General features: G+C 36.4%; 3 protein-coding genes across 3 annotated transcripts; 2 read left to right on the top strand and 1 right to left on the bottom strand.

Moving 5' to 3' along the window:
* Nucleotides 1-3,411: 3,411 nt before the first annotated feature.
* Nucleotides 3,412-11,338, bottom strand: LOC129445872 (GTPase IMAP family member 8). The gene is made up of 8 exons (XM_073874490.1): nt 11,255-11,338; nt 10,495-11,077; nt 10,291-10,346; nt 7,035-7,599; nt 6,580-6,635; nt 4,647-5,220; nt 4,488-4,552; nt 3,412-4,377 (listed from the first exon to the last, which is right to left on the bottom strand). Exons 1-8 carry the CDS (start codon nt 11,262-11,264, stop codon nt 3,701-3,703), a joined length of 2,586 nt encoding a protein of 861 aa, XP_073730591.1. The 5' UTR covers nt 11,265-11,338; the 3' UTR covers nt 3,412-3,700.
* A 1,686-nt stretch (nt 11,339-13,024) lies between these two features.
* On the top strand, nt 13,025-15,473 carry LOC129445868 (GTPase IMAP family member 9-like). Its single transcript, XM_055206865.2, has 2 exons — nt 13,025-13,301; nt 13,409-15,473. Exons 1-2 carry the CDS (start codon nt 13,244-13,246, stop codon nt 14,161-14,163), a joined length of 813 nt encoding a protein of 270 aa, XP_055062840.2. The 5' UTR covers nt 13,025-13,243; the 3' UTR covers nt 14,164-15,473.
* A 2,572-nt stretch (nt 15,474-18,045) lies between these two features.
* Nucleotides 18,046-20,243, top strand: LOC129446342 (GTPase IMAP family member 7-like). The gene is made up of 3 exons (XM_055207289.2): nt 18,046-18,786; nt 18,879-18,917; nt 19,039-20,243. The coding sequence occupies exons 1-3, from the start codon at nt 18,735-18,737 to the stop codon at nt 19,803-19,805; spliced, it is 858 nt and encodes a 285-aa protein (XP_055063264.2). The 5' UTR covers nt 18,046-18,734; the 3' UTR covers nt 19,806-20,243.
* Nucleotides 20,244-21,440: the final 1,197 nt, after the last annotated feature.

Genomic DNA, 21,440 nt, shown 5'->3' with positions numbered 1-21,440 from the left:
AACTGACACAAAGACATTAATTAGTATCAGTTGACATACAACAACGTAGGAACGGTCCTCTTTCTCAACACTTGTAAACACTGAGGTGGAGTTTCGCGTTCGTCTTCTGTGACCTCTTGACGTCATGACGTATTGCGTCGGGTCACGCTGGCGCATCACGACCGGATCTAAACGAGAAGTTATGCTTTAAAAGTGTATATTTGTCATTTTTATTGTCAAAAATGACAATCGTTTTGCTAGATAAGACCCTTAATGCCTCGTTTGGGATTGTTTATAGTCCTTTGAAACTCCGTTGAAAAAAACTGTTAAGTGTTGAGTTAAGTATTAAATGTTGGGCTCTATTAAAGTCCATTAAAATTAGAAAAATCCTGCAATGTTTTCTTCAAAAAACATAATTTCTTCTCGACTGAACACAGAAAGACATCAACATTTTGGATGACATGGTGGGGAGTAAATTATCAGGATTTTTCTTTTAAGAAAATGGACTAATCCTTTAATGACTCACAAGTTTGGAACGACATGAGGGTAAGACCTCCGTTCATCTTTAAAAAACACAGTTTAAGATGTTTTAGACTAAGCCCGAGAGCTTTCTGACCCTACATTGAAAATCTTTGTGTGGTATACTGTCCATGTCCAGAAAGGCAATTAAAAACATCATCAAAGTAGTCCATGTGACATTAGTGGGTCAGTTAGAATTTGTTGAAGTATCAAAAATACATTTTGGTCCAAAAATTATGACTTTATTCGAGCATTGTCTTCTCTTCCGCGTCTCTAGAGCTGTGCCTGCTCAGGATTGATTTAGAAATTTAGGCCTCAAAGCGCAATACTTGCATTTATTCATTTATTTGCTGTGAGTTTTAACTGTGCTTAATTTAACCTTACAAAATAATTTTGTGTTTAGTTGTGTAGTTTGGATTTAATATTTCATGCTTTGCCACTAGAGGGGGCCAATGAACCGAAATTACTATTGTTGAAGGCTACACTCTAAAAACCGTTGGGTTATTTGTTTTACCCAACAGGTGGGTTAAAGATATTGGGTTGTTGTGTTGGGTTATTCGTAGCTTTTATTGGGTTATTTCTATAACAACCCAGACCGATGGGTTAAAATCGGGCTCACGTCACGCATTTTGAATTTCAATGGTCAACAGGTGCCACTGCTGAGTGCGGACAGACACGAGAGGTACGTTTTAAAATATATATCTCTGTGTAATGTTTTATTTGCTACAAAGTGTCTTTAAGCTCTAACACATAGTAAACTATCAGCCATGTTTTCTACAAATACTTGTACAAAAACGCTGTTGTCTAGTTTTTGTTACATCTGTTCCATTAATTAACTGTTAGTGTTACCGATGCCAACACGCAAATTATTTTAATACTAAACAGCACAAACAGCATGATTCCTTACGAAAATGAATCATGTCTTTTTTTAGTAGTATAACGTTAGTTTCATGACGTATTGCCATATTGCTTTAACCATGGCTTCTAACAGACAATGCTTTTTTGTTTAAAGTGTAGTAAAAACCGTTTTTAACTTTTGTAAGGGATGCAACCGGCTGTTTTTTCCTCCAAATATTTTTTTAGCCGGTCTGTTATAGAAACAGAGCTGTAAAATAAATGTGCTTCTGAATGGAAATGTATTAAGAAATGACTCGATGGCATTTTATTGTCGTTTTACCTCAGTATAATCCCCTGATAAAGCGCTGTTTAATCCTGCACGTCTATTACTGTTTACGGTTACCCCGGTAACGGTTGAATTTGCAATTCAGCGCCATCTACTGTCAAAGTAGAGTTTTTATTCAGCGTGCCAGATGTGTTTGCTTTGAGATTTAATACATTATTATTTTCTTTAAATGTAGACATTCTTGGAGATGTTGCATTAAAAACCCTACAAAATGGCCAGAAAGATGGTTCAGCCTTCCTACAGTACCAATAGGCAAAGCAAGCGTTTATTAATTTTCAACCTGTAAGTATCATTTATGACACTTGTTTTTTTTATCCTGTTTATGTGTGCATATTTACATTGTGAAAATTCTGTCTTAAGGTCAGAAAACAAACATAATTCAGTATTTGGAGGAGGAGGTATGATGAAGACCCCATGTCCTGCTATGGGATGAATTCGACTAATCACAAGTCTTTGTTATTGTGGGGAGGCATGGCCCAGGAGCAAGACCAGCAGTTGACACATGCTTTAATATTCCCAAGCCTTTCACTACTGTTAGGTAGTTTCTGTAACACACAATACATTTTGTACCAGGTAATGTTTCCTTAACACACTGCCACCTGCTTAAGGGGATAGTTCCCCCCAAAATAAAAATTGTCATAATTTTCTTCCTCTCCTGTTGTTACAAACCTGTATACATTTCTTTGTTCTGATGACCACAAAGGAATGTCTGAAACCAAGCAGACCATGAGCCCCATTGACTGCCACAGTAGGAAAAAAAGAATACTATGAAAGTGAATGGGGCCCATGACCAGCTTGATCCCAAACATTCTTTGAAATATCTTCCCTTGTGGTCATCAAGTTAAGACTTTTATACAGGTGAGAGGATGAAAATGATGACAAATGTGTGAACTATCCTTTTAAGCAGTTTTTACTTGGATAAGATGGAGTATTTGTTCTGTTCATATGTTTTTGTATATTTATGTATGTATATATGTATGTGTGTATGTATGTATTTATGCTTCTATACATGTATGTATTTATACATTTAAGTGCAGGTGCAAATGACTAAATGGAAATAAAGCATTATACATGTATTTGTAAGTTTTGTATTATTTATTTATAAAGCAAATAATAGTAATAAATATTAAATAATAATAATAATAATAATGGGGTTAAAACAGCATTGCAAAAAATAACCCAACAAATTGGTTATTTCATAACCCAACTAATTGGGTAAAACTTTCTACCCAATGCATTGGGTTAAAATAACCCAACAATGGGTCGGTGCTATAATAACCCACCATTGGGTTATTTATTGGGTTATTTTTAACCCAACTGTTTTTAGTGAGTATCGGTATTTGCAGCTTGGTTAAAGAAAATATAAAAGTTTTAAATTACCCTATAAAAATCCAGCTAGGACCAGCATATGATGGTGAGTTGGTTTTAGCTGGTCTCCCAGCTTGGTTTTGCTGATGAATCAAGCTGGTCTAGCTGTATTTTGATCACTTTTTAAGCTGTTCTCTAGCTGGACTTTGCCAGGCTGGGACGACCAGCTCAAACCAGCTACTGCCACCTTAAACCAGCTAAAACCAGCTACCAGCTTATGTTGGTCTTAGCTGAACTTTTTAGCAGGGTAGTGTTTTATATTTTTCAGAATATATTTCAATATTGTTTATAAGAAGATCTTTCCTAGCACTGAGAGTAAATGTCTTAAGAAAAAACTAAAATGGTCAGGATTTAGTGGCCCTGACTTTAATTGATCAGGTAATGCAAGTTTACAAATTATTTTTATTTGAATCTTTTAAATGTAAGGGCAATTGAAGATTCAAAGTTTAATAACCACTTTATCTTTTATTCCCAGAGAAATGTACAGTAAATATTAAGGGGTAACATGTATGGTTTATCTGTAGCACAACTATTAGCAGACCTAAAACTGACATGAATACATTTATCATTATATTATATTCATTTAATGCATGCAGGTGTGTAACAGATGGGAAAGGATTGAGTAATTTAACATCCACACACATTTTGTCTTTACAAGATTCTGCATTCTGCATCCTTTATCTTTTGTGGGATGTTGATTGGTTTAATGTTAGGATGTTGTGGCATCATCCCAGGAATGTTTCCATCTGTCTGCATTTTCACAATGATGTCAATAAGTTCCTTCACTTGTTGATGGTTTTTCTTGCTGTTGTCAAATGCAACACATCTTGAGCCACAGGTTCCGATCAGCTGTTGAAGTTCCTGATCACTTCCAGTGATATAGTCTGCCAAAGTTTTATCCTGCAATTTCTCTTTACCGGTGAAAAGAATCACAGTTTTTGAAGTCACGTCCTCACCAAACTCTTTCTTCAAGCGTGGCAGAACCTCTCTCTCTCCATCTGTAAAACGACCGAGATGCATAACCAGCAAATACACAACAGGCCTGTGCTGAATGAGCTCTTTGCAAACGCGTAACTGTTCGTCTTGATTCTTAAGATCTTCATTAAAGAAATCTGGAGTGTCTATGAGCCTGATCTTCATGTGACAGACTGTTTCTTCTTTTATATCGCAAGACTTTGTTGTCGGCACAGAACTGGCACGAGACTCAAACTGTTGCTGTCCCAGGATGGTGTTTCCTGTTGCGCTCTTTCCACTTCCTGTCTGTCCCAACAGCACAATGTTCATGAAGCTGCTGTCCATAACAGTCATTGCTGCCGGCTGCTGATAAACTGTGCACAACATTGATAAAACAATGGTTCTTTAGCTAAGACGTCATGATTAAATTTGTTATTTCAAAATTACATTTTCTTTAAAATAGTTTTTTTTTTAAATAAATTACCTGATATGTTTTGTGTTTGAATTGGCTCTTCAGGAATATTTACATAAGAAATATTACTGTATGTCCTACAGGAAGCAAAAGAGTAAATTAGAAATATTTATATTATATTATATATTTGTTTAATTCCTGTTGATAACAACTATACACTATATCTCCTACCTTGTGTCACCTTGTGCAGATTGAGAAACCTGATTCTTCTCCATAATTTCCTTTATGTGGTACTTTAAAAGTTTGACCAGTTCACCTTTTGTTGTCTGTTTGTTATAAAAGCAAACTCTGTTTCCACACTCATCTAGAAGCTGTTTATGAGAGTCATTTTTAAAAGTTATTTCCTTTAAACTTGCAGACAGCTTTATTTCAGTGTTACACAACACAATTGTGTTTTCCACCATTTGTTCTCCAAACCTCTGCTTCAACTGGTTAAACATCTCTAATTCTTTTAAAGACGCCTTAGTTTCTTTCAATACCAGGAGGAATACATGAGATCCTGTGTATGATGGCTTCAACAGCTCTATGCTGTCTGTTATTGGATCTGAGTCGAAAGGGTATGGAGCTTTGATGATGACAACATTCTCATCTTCTACTTTCCCCATATTTATCTCACATTTGATGATTTCTTGACGAAATGGCTCTGTTTCAAGGATGATGTTTCCTATGAGACATTTGCATTTGTTGTTCTTTCCCAGCAACACCACAGTCATGTATTGACCTGAAGGTGCTCGAACATTTTCCCCTGTGATGAAAAATGTTTTTCAATGTGTTAAAATCAGAGAAACTTTCTGTATTTTTGTCACTAAGGTTCCTAGGACATTTATAGAACACTGCAGGACATGATTACAATTCACATATTTATTGTAGTGAATGTTTCCCTTGAAATTATTTTACTTGCCACCCTGTTGTACATTAATCCGGCAACCTTTGATCTAGCAGCACAGATCCGGGATTAAGAGCAACTTTGTTGAAAGTGATGTGAAAGATGCAATTTGATGAAGAGCTTAACATCATAACATTCTCTTAATTCCTAACACATAAGCCTGGGGTAAACACACCTATGTGGTTGCATATTTCATACCCACTGTGACAAAAAATAACAGCTGCACATTGCTGGAATGGCTAATGGTTAACCTAAACTTAAATGTTGTATAACAGAAAAAGTGCGATTCATATATCTGTGTATTATAGATTTATACTTCTGCATCATAACCACATTTACATGCACCCTGGTAATGCGATTATAATGGGATTTTGGTAATATTGTGATAATACTTTACCTCATGTAAACACAATATTTTGATAAAAAAATAATGCAATTAAGCTCATAACAATCACATCTATGGTACTGCACTAACAGCAATGTGTGAGTGTTTTTGTCACATACCTTAAGCGCAAATTCATTTTAAACTTCACATAGAGAAGATTCCCCTAAAATCTATCAACACGACTCGCTGTTTATCCAGAAACAGCTCAAATAATGCGACAGCAGCGTATATAACTGTTATAGGCACTGTTATAATATTTCTGTCTTCACGGCACCGAATATCGAAATGCGTTCATTTTTATCTGACGGGAGGGGTTCTAGCAGACCAATCACAGCCCTTGCAGCCTGCAATAGATCTGACGCGTTGCTAAATTTTTAGAGAGCTTTTAGTCAGGCTACACGGTACCTCCGGTTAGGCTAACCACCGCCTTTCTGTGTAGCCTATGGCATACAATTGATGCAGAAGTATACATTTGGCTTAAAGGCGTAGTGCACATTTGAAAGCCAATGTTGATATTTGAAATCACCTAAACATACATGCCTTTACCCGAATAGAATCTGGACCTTCTGTTGATAGACCCGCGCCACACACATGCAACCCAGGCACGGATGTCGGTTAGTAGACACGCACCTTATTGCTGATCGGCTACAAGTGTGTTTTGGTAGTCGGCCCGACTGTTTTTTCCAAGCATTTTTCAAACATTGTGCATTCCGCCTTTAAGCGTTAAGGCCATTTATACCACTGACCTTTCCAGCAGGTAATGATAAACATTTTGATACATTTTTTCACATTCTTAAATTTAGATGATAAAGTGCAAAATCTTTAAGATTTACCTTTGTTTACATCTGTCTGCTTTATCAGTGAAGTTTCATCAACATCCTCATACAGGCTAAAAGAGTAGAATGACATACAGTCTCCGTTATTTTTACAAAAGAGAGAAATTTGGTCCCCATGACCAAGGCCGTAACCTCAATAGTCATTGAGGGGGACGTGTCCTCCCCAGTAATTAGAAACACCCAAATTGCCCCCCCCCCCCGATATTTGATATGTTTAATACATATAGCCCTAAATGTTTTGGTCCCCCAATGTTCAAGGAGTGTGTATGCCCTTGCCTATAAGAAAACAGCTTATAAATCAATTAAATCATGTTTATTTAAAAAAATCCAAACTATCATAACGTTTTCTATGAGGGTTAGGGGTTGGGTTAGGGAAAAGGAAATTCCTCATGAATCATGGAAATGTGTGTGTGTGTGTGTGTGTGTGTGTGTGTGTGTGTGTCATGTCTTACTTGTCATCACCAGAGTTGTTTGATTCATGATCCTGCGTCTTTTTTTGATCCCATATCTCCATTAGCTTTTTGGTCAGCTCAGGATACTTCATGCTTTCATTATTCTTTTTAACCCAAACTTTCTTTTTAAACTCGTTAAAAAAAAATTTGAGGTTCTCATCAGCTTGCTCACATGCCTCTTTAAAACTTTCCTCTCTGTCACTAACCAGCACAACGATTGTGTTTTCTACCATTTTCTCTCCAAACCTTTCCTTTATCTGGGTTATTGTTTCTTCTTGAAAGGCTTCATTTTCCTGCACTACCAAGAGGAATATACGAGGACCTGTGAATGATGGGTTCATCTCCTGAATACTGTGTGCTGCAGCTGGATCTGAATGAAGAGAGTCTGGAGTTTTGATAACAATTACATTTTTATCCGCTACTTTTCCTTTATTAGTCTCGCAGTCTTTTGACTTGAATTGTTTGTCTCCAAGGATGATGTTTCCTATCAGACATTTGTCATCGTTGTTCTTTCCCAGCAACAACACGGTGATGTTTTCACCGGCTGATGGAAAATCATTTCCCACTGTGATGAAATAAATAACAAATTGTTGAAGTATAAAATACTATGTACATATTTGAATTATTAGGGATGTGCAATGGGGTCAAAAGAGAGCTGCGAGGATGATGTATTTTTGTAGGCCAACGCAGAGCTTATGTTCAAATGGGTTCCCTTGAAAGCGCACTCTATCGTGAATATGCGTCGGTCGATACTGAAAGCTATAGTTTGTTTGTTAAGTTTTAAATATCTTCCTTACAAAATAACATCAATTGCCCTCTAAAGGCCTTTGTTAACCCCCTATAGTCATGTGAATTACTTCTGTGAAGGATAATCTATATTTATTGGATGCAAATCAGAAACACCATTTACTACCATTAAAAAGCTTGGAAGAGCCCGTACATTTAATAACTTCAGCTGTGTTTGTCTGAAAGAAGATAATCATATACATCAAGGATGACTTGAGGGTGAGTAAATTATGTAGGGTCGGCTTAAGCCTAGTCCCAGACTAACTTAAATGTTATAGTTGTCTTGATCGAAAACAACTTGCTCTGACATATGTGACCCGTCACGGAAACCAGGGACACAAGTCGGCAGCACAAGTTTCGAGAAAATGAGAAACAAAGTTTTTTTTTTCAAAATTTGTGATTATCGTTTTATTGCAGAATCTGTTAGTTGAGATCACGAAGAAGCCTCTCCATGTTTGAGATAGCAGTGTATGTATATTTAAAAGCGTACATTTTGCGGTTAAAATAGGCTTGTTTTCCGGAGATTCTAGCGTGCAGCGGGGGGCGTCATTGTCTGTGTGTATATTTACATACTGTATAAGCTTGTGTTTTCGCCTCCGCCCCCAAAGGGAACAGCGTGACTACTGAATAAGGATAGTTCGCCCAAAACTGAAAATAATGTCATTAATGACTTACCATTATGTCGTTCTAAACTCGGAAGACCTCCGTTCATCTTCGGAACACAGTTTAAGATGTTTTAACATTAGATTTAGTCCGAGAGCTTTCTGTCTCCTCCATTGAAAATCTATGTACGGTTTCCATGTCCAGAAAGGTAATAAAAACATTATCAAAGTAGTCCATGTGACATCAGTGGGTCAGTAAAATTGTGTTGATGCATCGAAAATACAGTTTGGTCCAAAAATAGCAAGAATTACGACTTTATTCAGCATTGTCTTCTTTTCCGGCTCGAGCGTGAAGTCACGTGACTGTAGTGACGTGGCTGCTCTGTCCCTTAAGACATGTTTGCTGAGTTTTATTTATTTTTTTTTTCAAACTTATAGCGTGCGTCTCCCCAGACTGTATATGAAGCTCGGGCGCACAAAACAAAAGAAATATAAAAGAAGCTAGGGCGGAACAAATAACAGTCAACCGCATATACGTCAGCCGCGTCGCTGACTTTGTGGGGCGCCGCGGTCGGATGACGTCAGGGTACCGCGAGAGCTCTTTAAGAAATCTTACGGAGTAGTTTAATTTCGACTCGCTCTCGCAGTACTCTGACGTCATCCGACTGCGGCGCCCCATAAAGTCAGTGATGCGGCTGACTGTTATTTGTCCAAACACACAGAAGTTACACAGAGATCGTTGTATTCTTTATATAATTGGCTACATGTTTTGTCTATCAATATTTTCCATGAAGTCATTGGCTGATGGAGGAACGAGCGAGCGATTGGTAACATCTCTTAAGGACTTCACGTTTTCGACGGTGCTGTTTTTGGATTATCTATTTTAAATACAAACTTTGAAGGCGGGTTCATGTGTTTAACGGAACGTAAATACCGGAGTGTAATCTGATATACCCTTACATGTTACGATGTAAATAGTCCTCAGATTGTATATTATATTGTATTACCAGAAGTTCATGCGAAATAGACTATATATCTATATTTCACGGATTATATGCATTTGTGGACAAAAATCATTGGATGATTCACACATCTGAAACAGACTGGATTCGACTTGTGATCCCCGCAAAGGTAACGTTAAAAGTCCTGTTTATTTTTGCATTTTGTCATTCGGACTTCTGTAATAAAATACTACATATGATGGTAGAACCTCTGTATCTCAAAACGGCTTTACAGGGGGTCTGGCTTAGCTAAATGAGATGTAAATGAGCCATATTGTCTCTCCAGCCAGGGAAAAGGGAAAGTGTTAACTTTTTTCTTTCTCAAATTTCTCAGCATTCTCTTTCTTGAATGTGTTACATTCAAATGGCCACAACTTCTCCAAATCTTATCAGATTTCCATGTGTTACACATCGTTGGAAAGCTTAGAATCTGCACTTTCACAATCTATGAATAACTCAAAATGCCCCAGATCCGACTTGTGTCCCTACTTTCCATGACTGGTCACATATCTTAAAATTTATAAGTTCAAGTGTTGTGTCTCAAGATGCACACCAGTAATGTTTATTTATAAAGTATGCTTTTATAAATGACTTAAATAACCTCATTTAACTAAGGCCTAGTCCTGGTTTAAGCCAATCCCTGTCTGGGAAACCACCCTGTAGTAATTTTAATTTTGGGTGATCTATCTCTTTAAAGTGTCTAACCAAAACCACATTTAAAAAACCACGGAGTTTGGAAGAAAATGCTAAAAACATTTTTGGAGTGTTAACAGTAAACTACTGTAGTGTACTCTGACTTAACCGGCAGATAAAATGATTAACACATTTGTTATTTTCTTGAAGGAAGGGTAAAATCTTTAATATTACCTTTATTTTCATCAGTGTGCGTCATCAGTTCATTCTTATCAATTGTCTCATTCATGCTACAGGAGTAAAATGACATTACAGGTTTAGTTATAGCTTTACAAAAGAGAGAGAAGGAAATTTCAGGTCAAAGTCTTGTTTCTCAAAAATGTTTCACTTAAAAGTCACAATACAGGTAAATGTTTGTGTGTGTCTTATATTTCTTACTTGTCATCACCAGATGCAGTGTTGGTTGATTCCTGACCCCGCTTCTGCATTTGATCCAGTATCTTCTTAATCTGTTTGATCAGCTCAGGATCTTTCATGCCTTTATTTTTATCATGAATACAAACTCTATTTCTGCACTCATCCAGAAGTTTTTTGAGGTTTTCATCAGCTCGCTCATAAGCCTCTTTAAAGCGTTCCTCTCTGTCACTAATCAGCATAATGATTGTGTTTTCTACCATTGTCTCTCCAAATTTCTCTTTCATTAGGCGGAACAACCCTGCTTCTTTTTTTATCTGTGTGCCCCCCTGCAGTACCAAGAGAAACACACGTGGACCTGCATATGATGGCTTCAGTTCTTCTCTGGTGTCTTTTGGTTTTGAGGTCAGCCAGTCCAATTTATCTGGAGTGTTGATAACAAAGATGAATTGATCATCTCCTTGTTTCAGCCTCCCTTGCGTTTCCGTTTCAGCCCCAAAGCAATCTTCTTGGACGATTGCATTGCCTATCATACACTTGTCTTCGCTGTTTATTCCCAGCAACACCAAAGTGATGTCTTTACGAGATTGATGGACATTTGCATCCTCTGCCATAACAAATAAAAAAATTATAATTCAGATGTGATGCAATGTTATGGCTCCATTTTCTTAAGATGGAGAGAGATCAATTAAATTAATTTATAAGAAAATTCTTAAAAAATACTGAAACACAGAAAAGGAAAGAATACAAGTAACTTACAAAAAATATTACAAAAAAACCTTACTTTTTGACATGCTGAATTCTGGTTTCACAAATAATTGATGAGCACAGTAAAAATCATGACACTTTTCTCCAGCCCTATAGACAGCATAGATCCTTAGTAAATGAAAGTGAATATCATCTTGTCTTTAATGCAGGAGAAAAATGGGCTTGGCCATGTCTTGTAAAACACGTCAAGTCACTTATTATGTAGGTAACAGCTACAGTGTTTATCTTTGTTGAAAAATGCTGGATTTTTTCTACCCAGCATTTGGTCGAACAGGGATGAGCCCAGCACCTTGGGTTGTAATTTTGGATTGTTTTTAACCCATTGTTGGCCTGTCCCTGGGCGCACAGATAGATCAGTGTAAATTAGCCTAAGACTTTGCACAGTAATGAACATGGCATTTTCTGTATTCTGACCTCTTAGTATCAAATCTCGAGATTCTTATTTCAAAATCTGACATATCACCTGCATAATTTATTGCATCTAAACAGAAATGCTGACATAGTTCATCTTTAAATCATATATTTTTTTACTACAGCTGTCAGGAAATAGGTTTTATGCCCAGCTGCACTACTTCCTGAACTTCAGCCAGCTCTTTGTTTCCTGGCTGCCATTATTGGACAAACTGATTAATCCAGGTGTGCCTGACCTTAGTAGTCACAAATAAACTGATTAATCCAGGTGTGCCTGACCTCAGTAGTAACAACAACAATAATCAGACACACCTGGATTAATCAGTTTGTCCAATAATGGCAGACAGGAAACAAGGAGCTGGCTGAAGTTCAGGAAATAGTGCAACTGGGCATAAAGCCTATTGATTCAACAATCCAGTCTGCAAAACATTCTTATTCCCACAGTTCATACAACTTAACCCATTTAATCATTGTCTCTACACTATAAAAAGTGAAAGTTGGATTAACTTAAAGGAACAGTATGTAGGATTGTGGTCAAAACTGGTATTGCAATCACAAAACTTGTGGCTAAAACTGGTACTGCAATACCACAACTGGTGGCCAATACACAAAATGACAACATAAACATCAGTTGAGGGCTGCAACTCCACTTTTTAAATGACAATATCCTGGCCAGACCACTGTTGTGAGTGATATAAGTATTTGAAATGAAAATGATTTCTTAATGTCTAGTGACATATCAGGGCCATTTTATGATTAATTGATATAAATTTCTTACATACTGTTCCTTTAAAAAAATACTTTGGTAACACCTAAAAATATTCAAGTGTTTTCAACTTGATAAAGTTTTTTAAAGGTTTTTCACATTAAGATTTTCCCTTAAAGTGGAAAAATTAAAGTCTAACATTTTTAGGTGTTACCAATTGAAGTATTTTTTAAGTAGATCCAACTTACACTTTTTACAATGTAGATAATGCAGTACATCTGTTATTACTGAGGTGATGAACTGTGAACTGTGGAGATCAAGACTGTGATAAAGAATATGGTGACGTGACATTTTTATGAAATACAAGCTTTTCCTGGTTTTATGGCTTCCTTTTATGTGTCATTCAAGATTCAAAATTTCCCATAATCACTGTAACTTACTTTAATATTGTATGTACTGTATATGTATATCTTCAGAATCTGTCTGTGGTGTGTCAGCATTAATACGTGACTTAATCAACAACTAAAATTTAAATAGATGTTATGTACCAGGAAACACTCAGATAAACCGTAAATAATAAAATTCACTGTAATTCAACTGTAAAAAAGTATCATAAAACATTCACAAGGGTCAAAACTAGTTGCTGATACAGTATACTGGCAGACTACACTGATTTGGGTGAATGTTAACGAATACAATCTTGTAGTTAGGAGAAACATTTCTCATTGCATTTGCCTGAAATGATCAGGCGTGGTGATCAAGTGAAAGTAAAAACAAGTTCAATAAATATGGAAGGGGTGGAGATCACATGCACAGCAATGCTGATACAATAATGCAGTCACACTAAACATTCATTGGCAGTTCAGCTGACTGCTTAGAGAAGAAAGAATGAGCGAATGTTTAAAGCGTCTGTTTCCTTGCTGTTTTTCAGCAGCAAAAAAACAAGGTAACTGGCTTATTCAATACATTTTTATGTTTTCTAACATTATTTTTGTACATTACTTGAATTAAGTATGATTTACTAAGTATACTTTGCTGTGTTTAATATTCTAGACACGCCACTTCGCATTGTACTGATTGGAAAAACTGGAGTTGGGAAAAGTGCAGTCGGAAACACCATTCTTGGTAGAAGGGCTTTTGATTCATCCCCTTCTGCAAACTCTGTTACTCATAGATGCAGAAAAGAAATGGTGAATGACCAAAGAAACATTTATGTGATTGACACGCCTGGAGTCTTGGATACTAGTAAACCGATAGACGACATCAAACAAGAAATCGTGAGATGCATCCAGGTGTCAGCACCAGGTCCTCATGCGTTCCTGCTGGTGATACAAATTGGCCGTTTCACAACCGAGGAGCAAAATTCGGTTCGAGCTCTACAAGAGATCTTTGGAGAAGAAGCTTCAAAATACATGATATTGGTCTTCACTCATGGTGATGCACTGAAGGGTCAAACAATAAAACAATATGTCCAAAGTGGTCACGAAGACCTTAGAAGAGTCATCCAGAGCTGTGGAAGTAGATATGTGGTGTTTGATAACACTAAGATGAAAGATCGAGACCAGGTGAAAGAATTAATAAAGAAAATTGATGAGATGGTGGCAGCCAATGGGGGAAATTGCTTTACTCAAGAAATGTACGAAGAAGCAGAAGAACTGATTCAACAACAGAAGATAGAGAGAGGGTTGGCAGAGCTTCTAGAGTATGATTTTAGCTTTATCGAGAACCTTGAAGATAGAGTCCGTTTGTTTCAACAAATATTACTTGGGCACCTTTACCAAAATTTGGGGTTTGATGATAAGGAGTGATTATAATTTGATCAATTTTCAATTCATTTAACACTTATTTTTATATTTTTAATTACACAAATAATGTGGAAAATGTGAAAAAAAAACTTGAACTCTGAACAAATCTGAACTGATTTTGATCCATCTGAATTGTTTGAATTTGAAAATAAGATGGGTTGTGATTTGTTTGCAGGTTCAGAAAATGTCATGTTGTGAAAAATGCACTTTATGTATTTATCAGTGATGCACGGGTTAATCCAAAATGAGTGGAAATGAGTCATTACGAGTCATTCAAAAATATTTTTTATGATATTCAGGTCACGGTTGGTCGGGTCGAAAGATGCCAATTAACTATTTTAAACAATTACTACTAAATTGTTTAAATAACACTCAAAAAAAAAAAATTTTGCACCTTGACTAATTTACTTAAATGAAACAAGTTAATAGGCCTACAACACATTTTTTTGTCTCAACCTATTTTTAAAATGTTCAATCTGCTTAAATTGTAAAAAAATTACATGAACTCAATCATTTTATGTTGGGACCACATGAATGTTTTTTGTTGCTATTACTTACTGGACCATGAATCTGTATTTCCCAGCATGCTTATTTAAATTAAGTGTTATTTTATGCATTTTTAGGTAAAGAGAAAGACTTTGTAGTGTTTAATGTTGGTTTATCTTATTGATATAAAAGAGTTTGTGTTATATTTTTACGAATTGTTTGGTTATCATCGTGCAGAAGAGTGGCACTTGTGGTTAAGTTGTGGATGTGACGTACTTCTTTTAAAGAGCACTGAGGGCTTTAACTGCCTGTTGGAAGATTTCTCTTCTCACATGTTCATCCAATGTGTCATTAGCATGCTAACGCGTGCTTATGCTAATTAATATGATATAGAAACTGACAATTTATTTAACTAGACTTTTTTGTTTGAATGAACTTTGTTTTGTCTTTGTTGAACAGACCGGAATTAGTTGCGTGGAACAGTTTGACTTAACTGAACTAAGTTTATTGAACAAGATATTTTTATGACCAATGAAAATATATTTATTAATTTGGTGCAACAAAAAAATATTTGTTTAAAGTAACTTATTTTATTCTTGTTGTACAAGCCTAAACTAATTTTGTGAAGTTTTCCTTAATTCAAGTATGTTGAATGAACAAACAGTTTTTTTTTGAGTGTACAGTGCTTTCAGTAAATGTGTGGAATTATACAACAGCTATGATTTGTCAAAGATTTCTTTCTGTCATTGTTGTTAATGATGTCTTGGCCACATCTTAAATAATACAATCTCAAATCTCCCAAATGTTTTTGCTCTAAACACTGTGTCCTGTGATTTATTGGTCCTGTGGACTCTTACAATAAGTCATTTTGGATTAAAAAATATTTTGCCAAAAGGATAAACTTAATGTAACTAAAAAAGTTTTATATTTAATATATAATGAGTTTCTTGAGAATTTCTTTCGTTCTTCGGACTCATCAATGTCCACTATAATTTCGGACTCAAATGCATGCTCCCTCAAATAGTACACTGTTTAAAGGGATAGTTCATCTAAAAATAAAAATGATGTCGTCATTTTCCCATCCTCATGTTGTTCTTAACCTGTATGAGTTTTTTTATTTTAAAGAACACAAAATACAATATTTTGATAAATGATGATAAACACACAGCTGCCGTAACCGTTGACTTCTAAAATATTATGGAAGTATTGTGATAAATAATGAAGATGATATTTTAATAAATGATGGTAAGTAGTGATGCGTGGGTCGTCTCTTAACCCGCGGGTAACCCACGGGTCGGGTTGGGGCGGTTTAAGAAATTGTAACTTTAATGCGGGGCGGGTCATTAAAAACTAAATTAAAAAACTGATATGTTGCGTCTAATTCCCTGTAGCATATATATTAAATATTTGGGAATATATATTTTTACATTTTATTACGTTCTTTGATAAGATTAAATTACGTAGGCTTATGTGGCAACGTAACTTGCGCAACGTAACTTGATATCCCCAAACCTTTGGCGCCAAGTCACAGAAGCGCCAAGTAGCTCCGGCTGCCAGCCACAACAACAAAACAAACGGAGAATTAAAAGATGAAAGACGATCTGCAGGAGAAATTAAGGTAGGGGATTTGTGAATAGATAATACAAATGCTGCTTTTTTGTGTGGTGATCTACTTTTAAAATGATAAAGCCGACAAGTTCTACATGCTAAAAACACTTTAAATGCGTGGACTATACCGCATATATCTTTACATTGGATTTAGGGCTTTCACCATTACTCTATTTTCTTGAGGAGTTAAAAAAATCCTGGAGCACATGTCGAGTACTGTTTTAAAATAGCTAAACAAACTAGAAAGAAAATTACAATAGTATCAGAAGCATATATCAGCACAACGCTGCCTCTCTCTCTCCTCGTTCGCTCGCTCTCTCGCATCAGCTCGTGCATGAAGGCAAGAATGCGATGCGATTGCATCCTTGTAAATTTCGGAAGTTTACACGACTGAGCTGCAGCGGGCAGGCATAAGATTTATAAAAACACACATGAGAAGAAAGGCACAGCAACTCAAAAAGACTTGCGTGTTTCACAATTACTCATAATGGCAATTTTCTTGTGGAGGCATGGAGCAGCATGAGAATACACAGTTAAGTTATGTGCGATCTACCGGCATTGCCTTTGCGATCGACGTATTGGACACTCCTGGTTTATCATTATCCTATCTCTATATTAAAATGACCATGCTGGTTTCTATGGCTCATTCGTGTATGTTGTTGCCAGTTTACAGGGCGATGTAATCTAATGGCTGTTTGTTTCCAAGCACTTTTAGGCTGAAATAAAGCCTCTTTTTATTTACATTACAAATGCCTAGTATGTCTATTTTAATGGTCGAGGGCGCGGGCGGTGCGGGTTGTAAAAATAGATACATTTCATTTGTTTTAAATGTATATGTATTGTCTTTTCTTTAGCTATGGTAGACGTCTATTAGACTTTCACTGACAGCCCAAATTTAGCCTTGTTTTAGCCAAAAATGCTTGCTGGGTCAAGTCCAAACTATTTTATTTCAAGTTTGCTGCTGGCCTTGTCAAGCAAAAATCCTCCTGCTCCCCTACTGAAAAATCCAGCTAAAACCAGCATAAGCTGGTAGCTGGTTTTAGCTGGTTTAAAGTGGTTTACGCTGGTCCTCCCAGCCTGACAAAGCTGGTCATGCTGGTGGGCCAGCTGGTATTCCAGCATGACCAGCTAAGTCCAGCTAGACCAGCTTAAAATGTGACCAAAACACAGCTAGACCAGCTTGCTACACCAGCAAAACCAGCTTCCTACACCAGCAAAACCAGCTAAAACCAAGCTGGAGACCAGCTAAAACCAGCTCACCAGCTTATGCAGGTCTTAGCTGGATTTTTCAGTAGGGTCATCAGCATGCTATGTATTGAATGTTTGTGTGCTGTTGTCCCTGCCAGGTATTTATCTAGTTTATCAAGTAAGACTTTCTGCTCAAAGTTTAACTGATAAACAGCATGACTCTGTCTGTCCACAAGCGAAACCAATGCCAGACCAGTAATATCATACAACAACATAAATCAAAATGGAAACCAGTGCTGGTCTGGGCTAATGTCAGCAGGGTAAACATATCCTGTGTTGATCAAGATTTATTGTGTTTCAACTATAAACAAAATTCAAGGCAAAACACCGACATTCAGAGAAAAAATATGGATATCAGAATTTCATGCATGTTATCACTTTTACTGAAATATGCTTTTACACTTCCTGCTTTCTTGTTGCTTAGCAACCTTATAAGGTTGTTTTTTTGTAACACTTACTGTTATTTTTTAAACATTTGCTGCTGCTGTTGTTATAAAACCATGTCATGTTTTTATTGTGATATTTCTAATTATAATTCAATACATAGTCAGCTATGTTTTAGTTGGTTCAGAAACACCCCACTGCTATAAATAATCTGTACAGGAAACTCTTTTGATCAGCTTACTTTATGTTTCTCAGAAGGAAGACATACTTTCACAGATAACCCAATGGTTTGCTCTGCCTCTGGCTGGATCGATTCAAACAATACAACTCTGAATGATTTCAGGAAGTGGGTTGTATTGTGACATTTTGATTATTATTTGTGATTTTTATTTATTAAAAATAATCCCAATTTTGTTGCAGTGTAAGTATTTTCGCATGCTCAAAGCGTTTGTGATTTAGGGGCCTGGTGTGACAAAGGGCCAATCAGGATATAAAGTTTAAGACAGTGTATGCCTGTGATCGACTTCTTTATTTCAACTGGATGTAAATTTTATTTAACTAAGATTAAATTTACTTGTAAAGGGAAAGATTATTAATGTTTTGGGGGAAAGATTAGTTCACTTCAGTGTTGTTGAATTTCCAGTTAGTTGTTAGAAGGAAACCTTTATTTGTTTTTCTGTCTGCCTATAGTATGTAAGGTATGGTGATGGTACAACTGAAACTAAAAGTTAGTTTGGTAAAATGCACGAAATAGACAAGAGGCGTGGATCTCTAACAAACCTCTGGTGCAGTAGTACAGTCGAGGAAAAATTCATTGGCAGGCGACGAGTTCTGCTGTAGAAGAAAAAATGACTGAGTGTCCGAAACTCCTGTGTTGTTGTTTTTGTCCAAGAAAACAAAGTAAGTGATTGTTTGGTAATTAGTATGATTTGTAATTTAATATGATCTACTTCTGAATGTTTCCGTTTTATATTTTGCTGTGTTTCATACAGAGAACATCCCAGAAGAGAATCCAAGGACTCGCTTTCAAGGTTTCTTATGCCTTAATCTACTATTCTGTAAAATAAAACATTCAAAGTGGCAAAGAGCAGATAAATTTTATCTTATTTACTTATGAATTTTTCAATTTCAATTTTGCTGTGTTTGATACAGTAGGCAAGCCGCTTCGCATTGTACTGATTGGAAAAACTGGAGTTGGGAAAAGTGCAGTCGGAAACACCATTCTCGGTAGAAAGGCGTTTGAATCAGAGCCTTCTGCAAACTCTGTTACTCATCAATGCAGAAAAGAAAAAGCAAATTACCAAAGAAACATTTATGTGATTGACACACCTGGGGTCTTGGACACTAAGAAACCGAAAGACAACATCAAAAGAGAAATCGTGAGATGCATTCAGGTGTCAGCACCAGGTCCTCATGCGTTCCTGCTGGTGATCCAAATTGGCCGTTTCACAACCGAGGAGCAAAATTCAGTTCGAGCTCTACAAGAGCTTTTTGGTGAAGAAGCTTCAAAATACATGATAGTGGTCTTCACACATGGAGATTTGCTCAAAGGTCAGACTATTCAAGAATATGTTTACAATGGTCATGAAGAACTCAGGAGAGTTGTCCAGAGCTGTGGAAGTAGATATGTTGTTTTTGATAACACTGACCTGTTAAACCGATCTCAGGTGAAAACATTAATTGAGAAAATAGATGAGATGCTGGCAGCCAATGGAGGAGGTTGCTTTACTCAAGAAATGTATGAAGAAGCAGAAGAACAAATAAAACAACGACAACAACAACAGCAGATAGAGAGAGAGTTGGCAGAGCTTCTGGAGTATGACTTTAGCTTTCTTGAGATCTTGGATGATAAAATCCCTTTGTTCCAACAAATATTGCTTGAGGCCGAATACATATACATTTTAGATAGTGGTAATTAAATGTTTTAATATACAGTGGTAGGAAATTGTATTTAAGTTGGAGCAACATACCGTCTCTGACAGGTTCCCTTTGAGGATCTGAGAGGGTTTTTTTTGGTCCATACAATTTTTTTAAATAAAATTATGATTAGATAACTTTGTGGTTAAAGGTTACAAGCAATGCTGTTGTAAAATGTATACCATTTTACATATGGACTTGTGTAAATCATTTAAAAATAATATACAGTGTCTTTAGGAGTTCTTTGCTACAGTCCTAAAGATGCTGCATTTCAGCCACGAGTCATAAATCTCTGTCAGTGCTGTTGATTGTGTTTCTTACCTCTTGCTCATGTCCTTAATAATGTAAATATGAAGGTTATAATGTAAAAATTGTGTACTTCAGGTTATTGTTTGCTCTTGTTTTACTGTAAATTGCTTGTAATTCCTTATTTGTAAGACACCTGCTAAATGAATCAGTTAAATGAATAAATATGGTAAAACATCTTGTGTCTTCATCTTCTTCCTGTGAATTCCCTATTTACATGGTGGAGTTTGTAAGCGGAAAAACTGTAAGCTGAGGAAGAAGACCACCAATTTAATATTGTGTAAAAAATTAACGTTATGAGTAATGGGTGTGTTTTGGGTGTGCAATAAACCAATAAGGGTCTCATCTCTCATTCCATTTAAAGGGGACAGAGAATGAAAAACCATTTTTACCTTGTCTTTGTTGAATAATGGTAGTCTACCCACATTCACAAACATATAAAAAGTGCTAAACATGCTAAACATCTCAGTATCATAGAAATTCCTCTTTTAGAAATGTCAGCCAGAAAACAGCCCAATCTGAAAAACTGATGCTTATGACATCACAGGCATCTAACTGCCTATCCACTTTAAAATAACTGGCTACATTTTTTGAGTGGCAGCAAAGTCAGCCAATCAGTAATGAGATTGCAAGTTAAGCCAGTAGGGGGAGCCAAATAGGTGCAAAACCAGTTGTTTAAAATCCCCCACCCTAATAGAGCTATCTGAGAGAGGTTTTTAGGAAGATTCTAAGGCATTACAGGCCCAAACAAAAAAAATGTTTGTCTGCATGTCACGTCACAGAACAAGGATAAATACCCCGTTAAATCATTCTATGTCACCTTTAAAGCCAGTTATGCTTGCCCCAAGACGAATTCCCTATTTTGTAGTTTGTAAGCAGAAAAACAGAAAGCAGAGAAAGAAGGCCACCAATTTAAAACTATGTTGTTTTATTTATTGATTTAGCGGTGCTAATGACGGAGTAAGACGTGTCTTTAAGAGCTCCTCGAGCCAAATCCGTTAAAAACTATTTTTCAAGAGCCAACAACTATGTAAAATATATCTTTTTGAAACGCACTAAACTTTAAAACACTACAATTTCAAATTCGACTGGATATCTCAACATGAGCAAACAAAAATCCAGGAAACTGAAATCGACTCAACTAGGCCTTAATCAACCTCCGGCCTTGCCTGACACGCAACCCGATGAGTCTAGCGGCGATGAAGAGGATCCACCTAACCGAACTCTACTAGCTGCTATCACAGCACTCAGAAGTGAAATGACTAAGATAAAAGATGACATCTGTGAGAACTTGGAAAGACGTATTGAACGTGTGTATAATGATTTGAGAG

Source organism: Misgurnus anguillicaudatus, chromosome 12, assembly GCF_027580225.2.
Source record: "Misgurnus anguillicaudatus chromosome 12, ASM2758022v2, whole genome shotgun sequence".
NCBI classification, from domain to species: Eukaryota; Metazoa; Chordata; class Actinopteri; order Cypriniformes; family Cobitidae; genus Misgurnus; species Misgurnus anguillicaudatus.
This window is presented reverse-complemented; position numbering and strand designations above follow the sequence as displayed.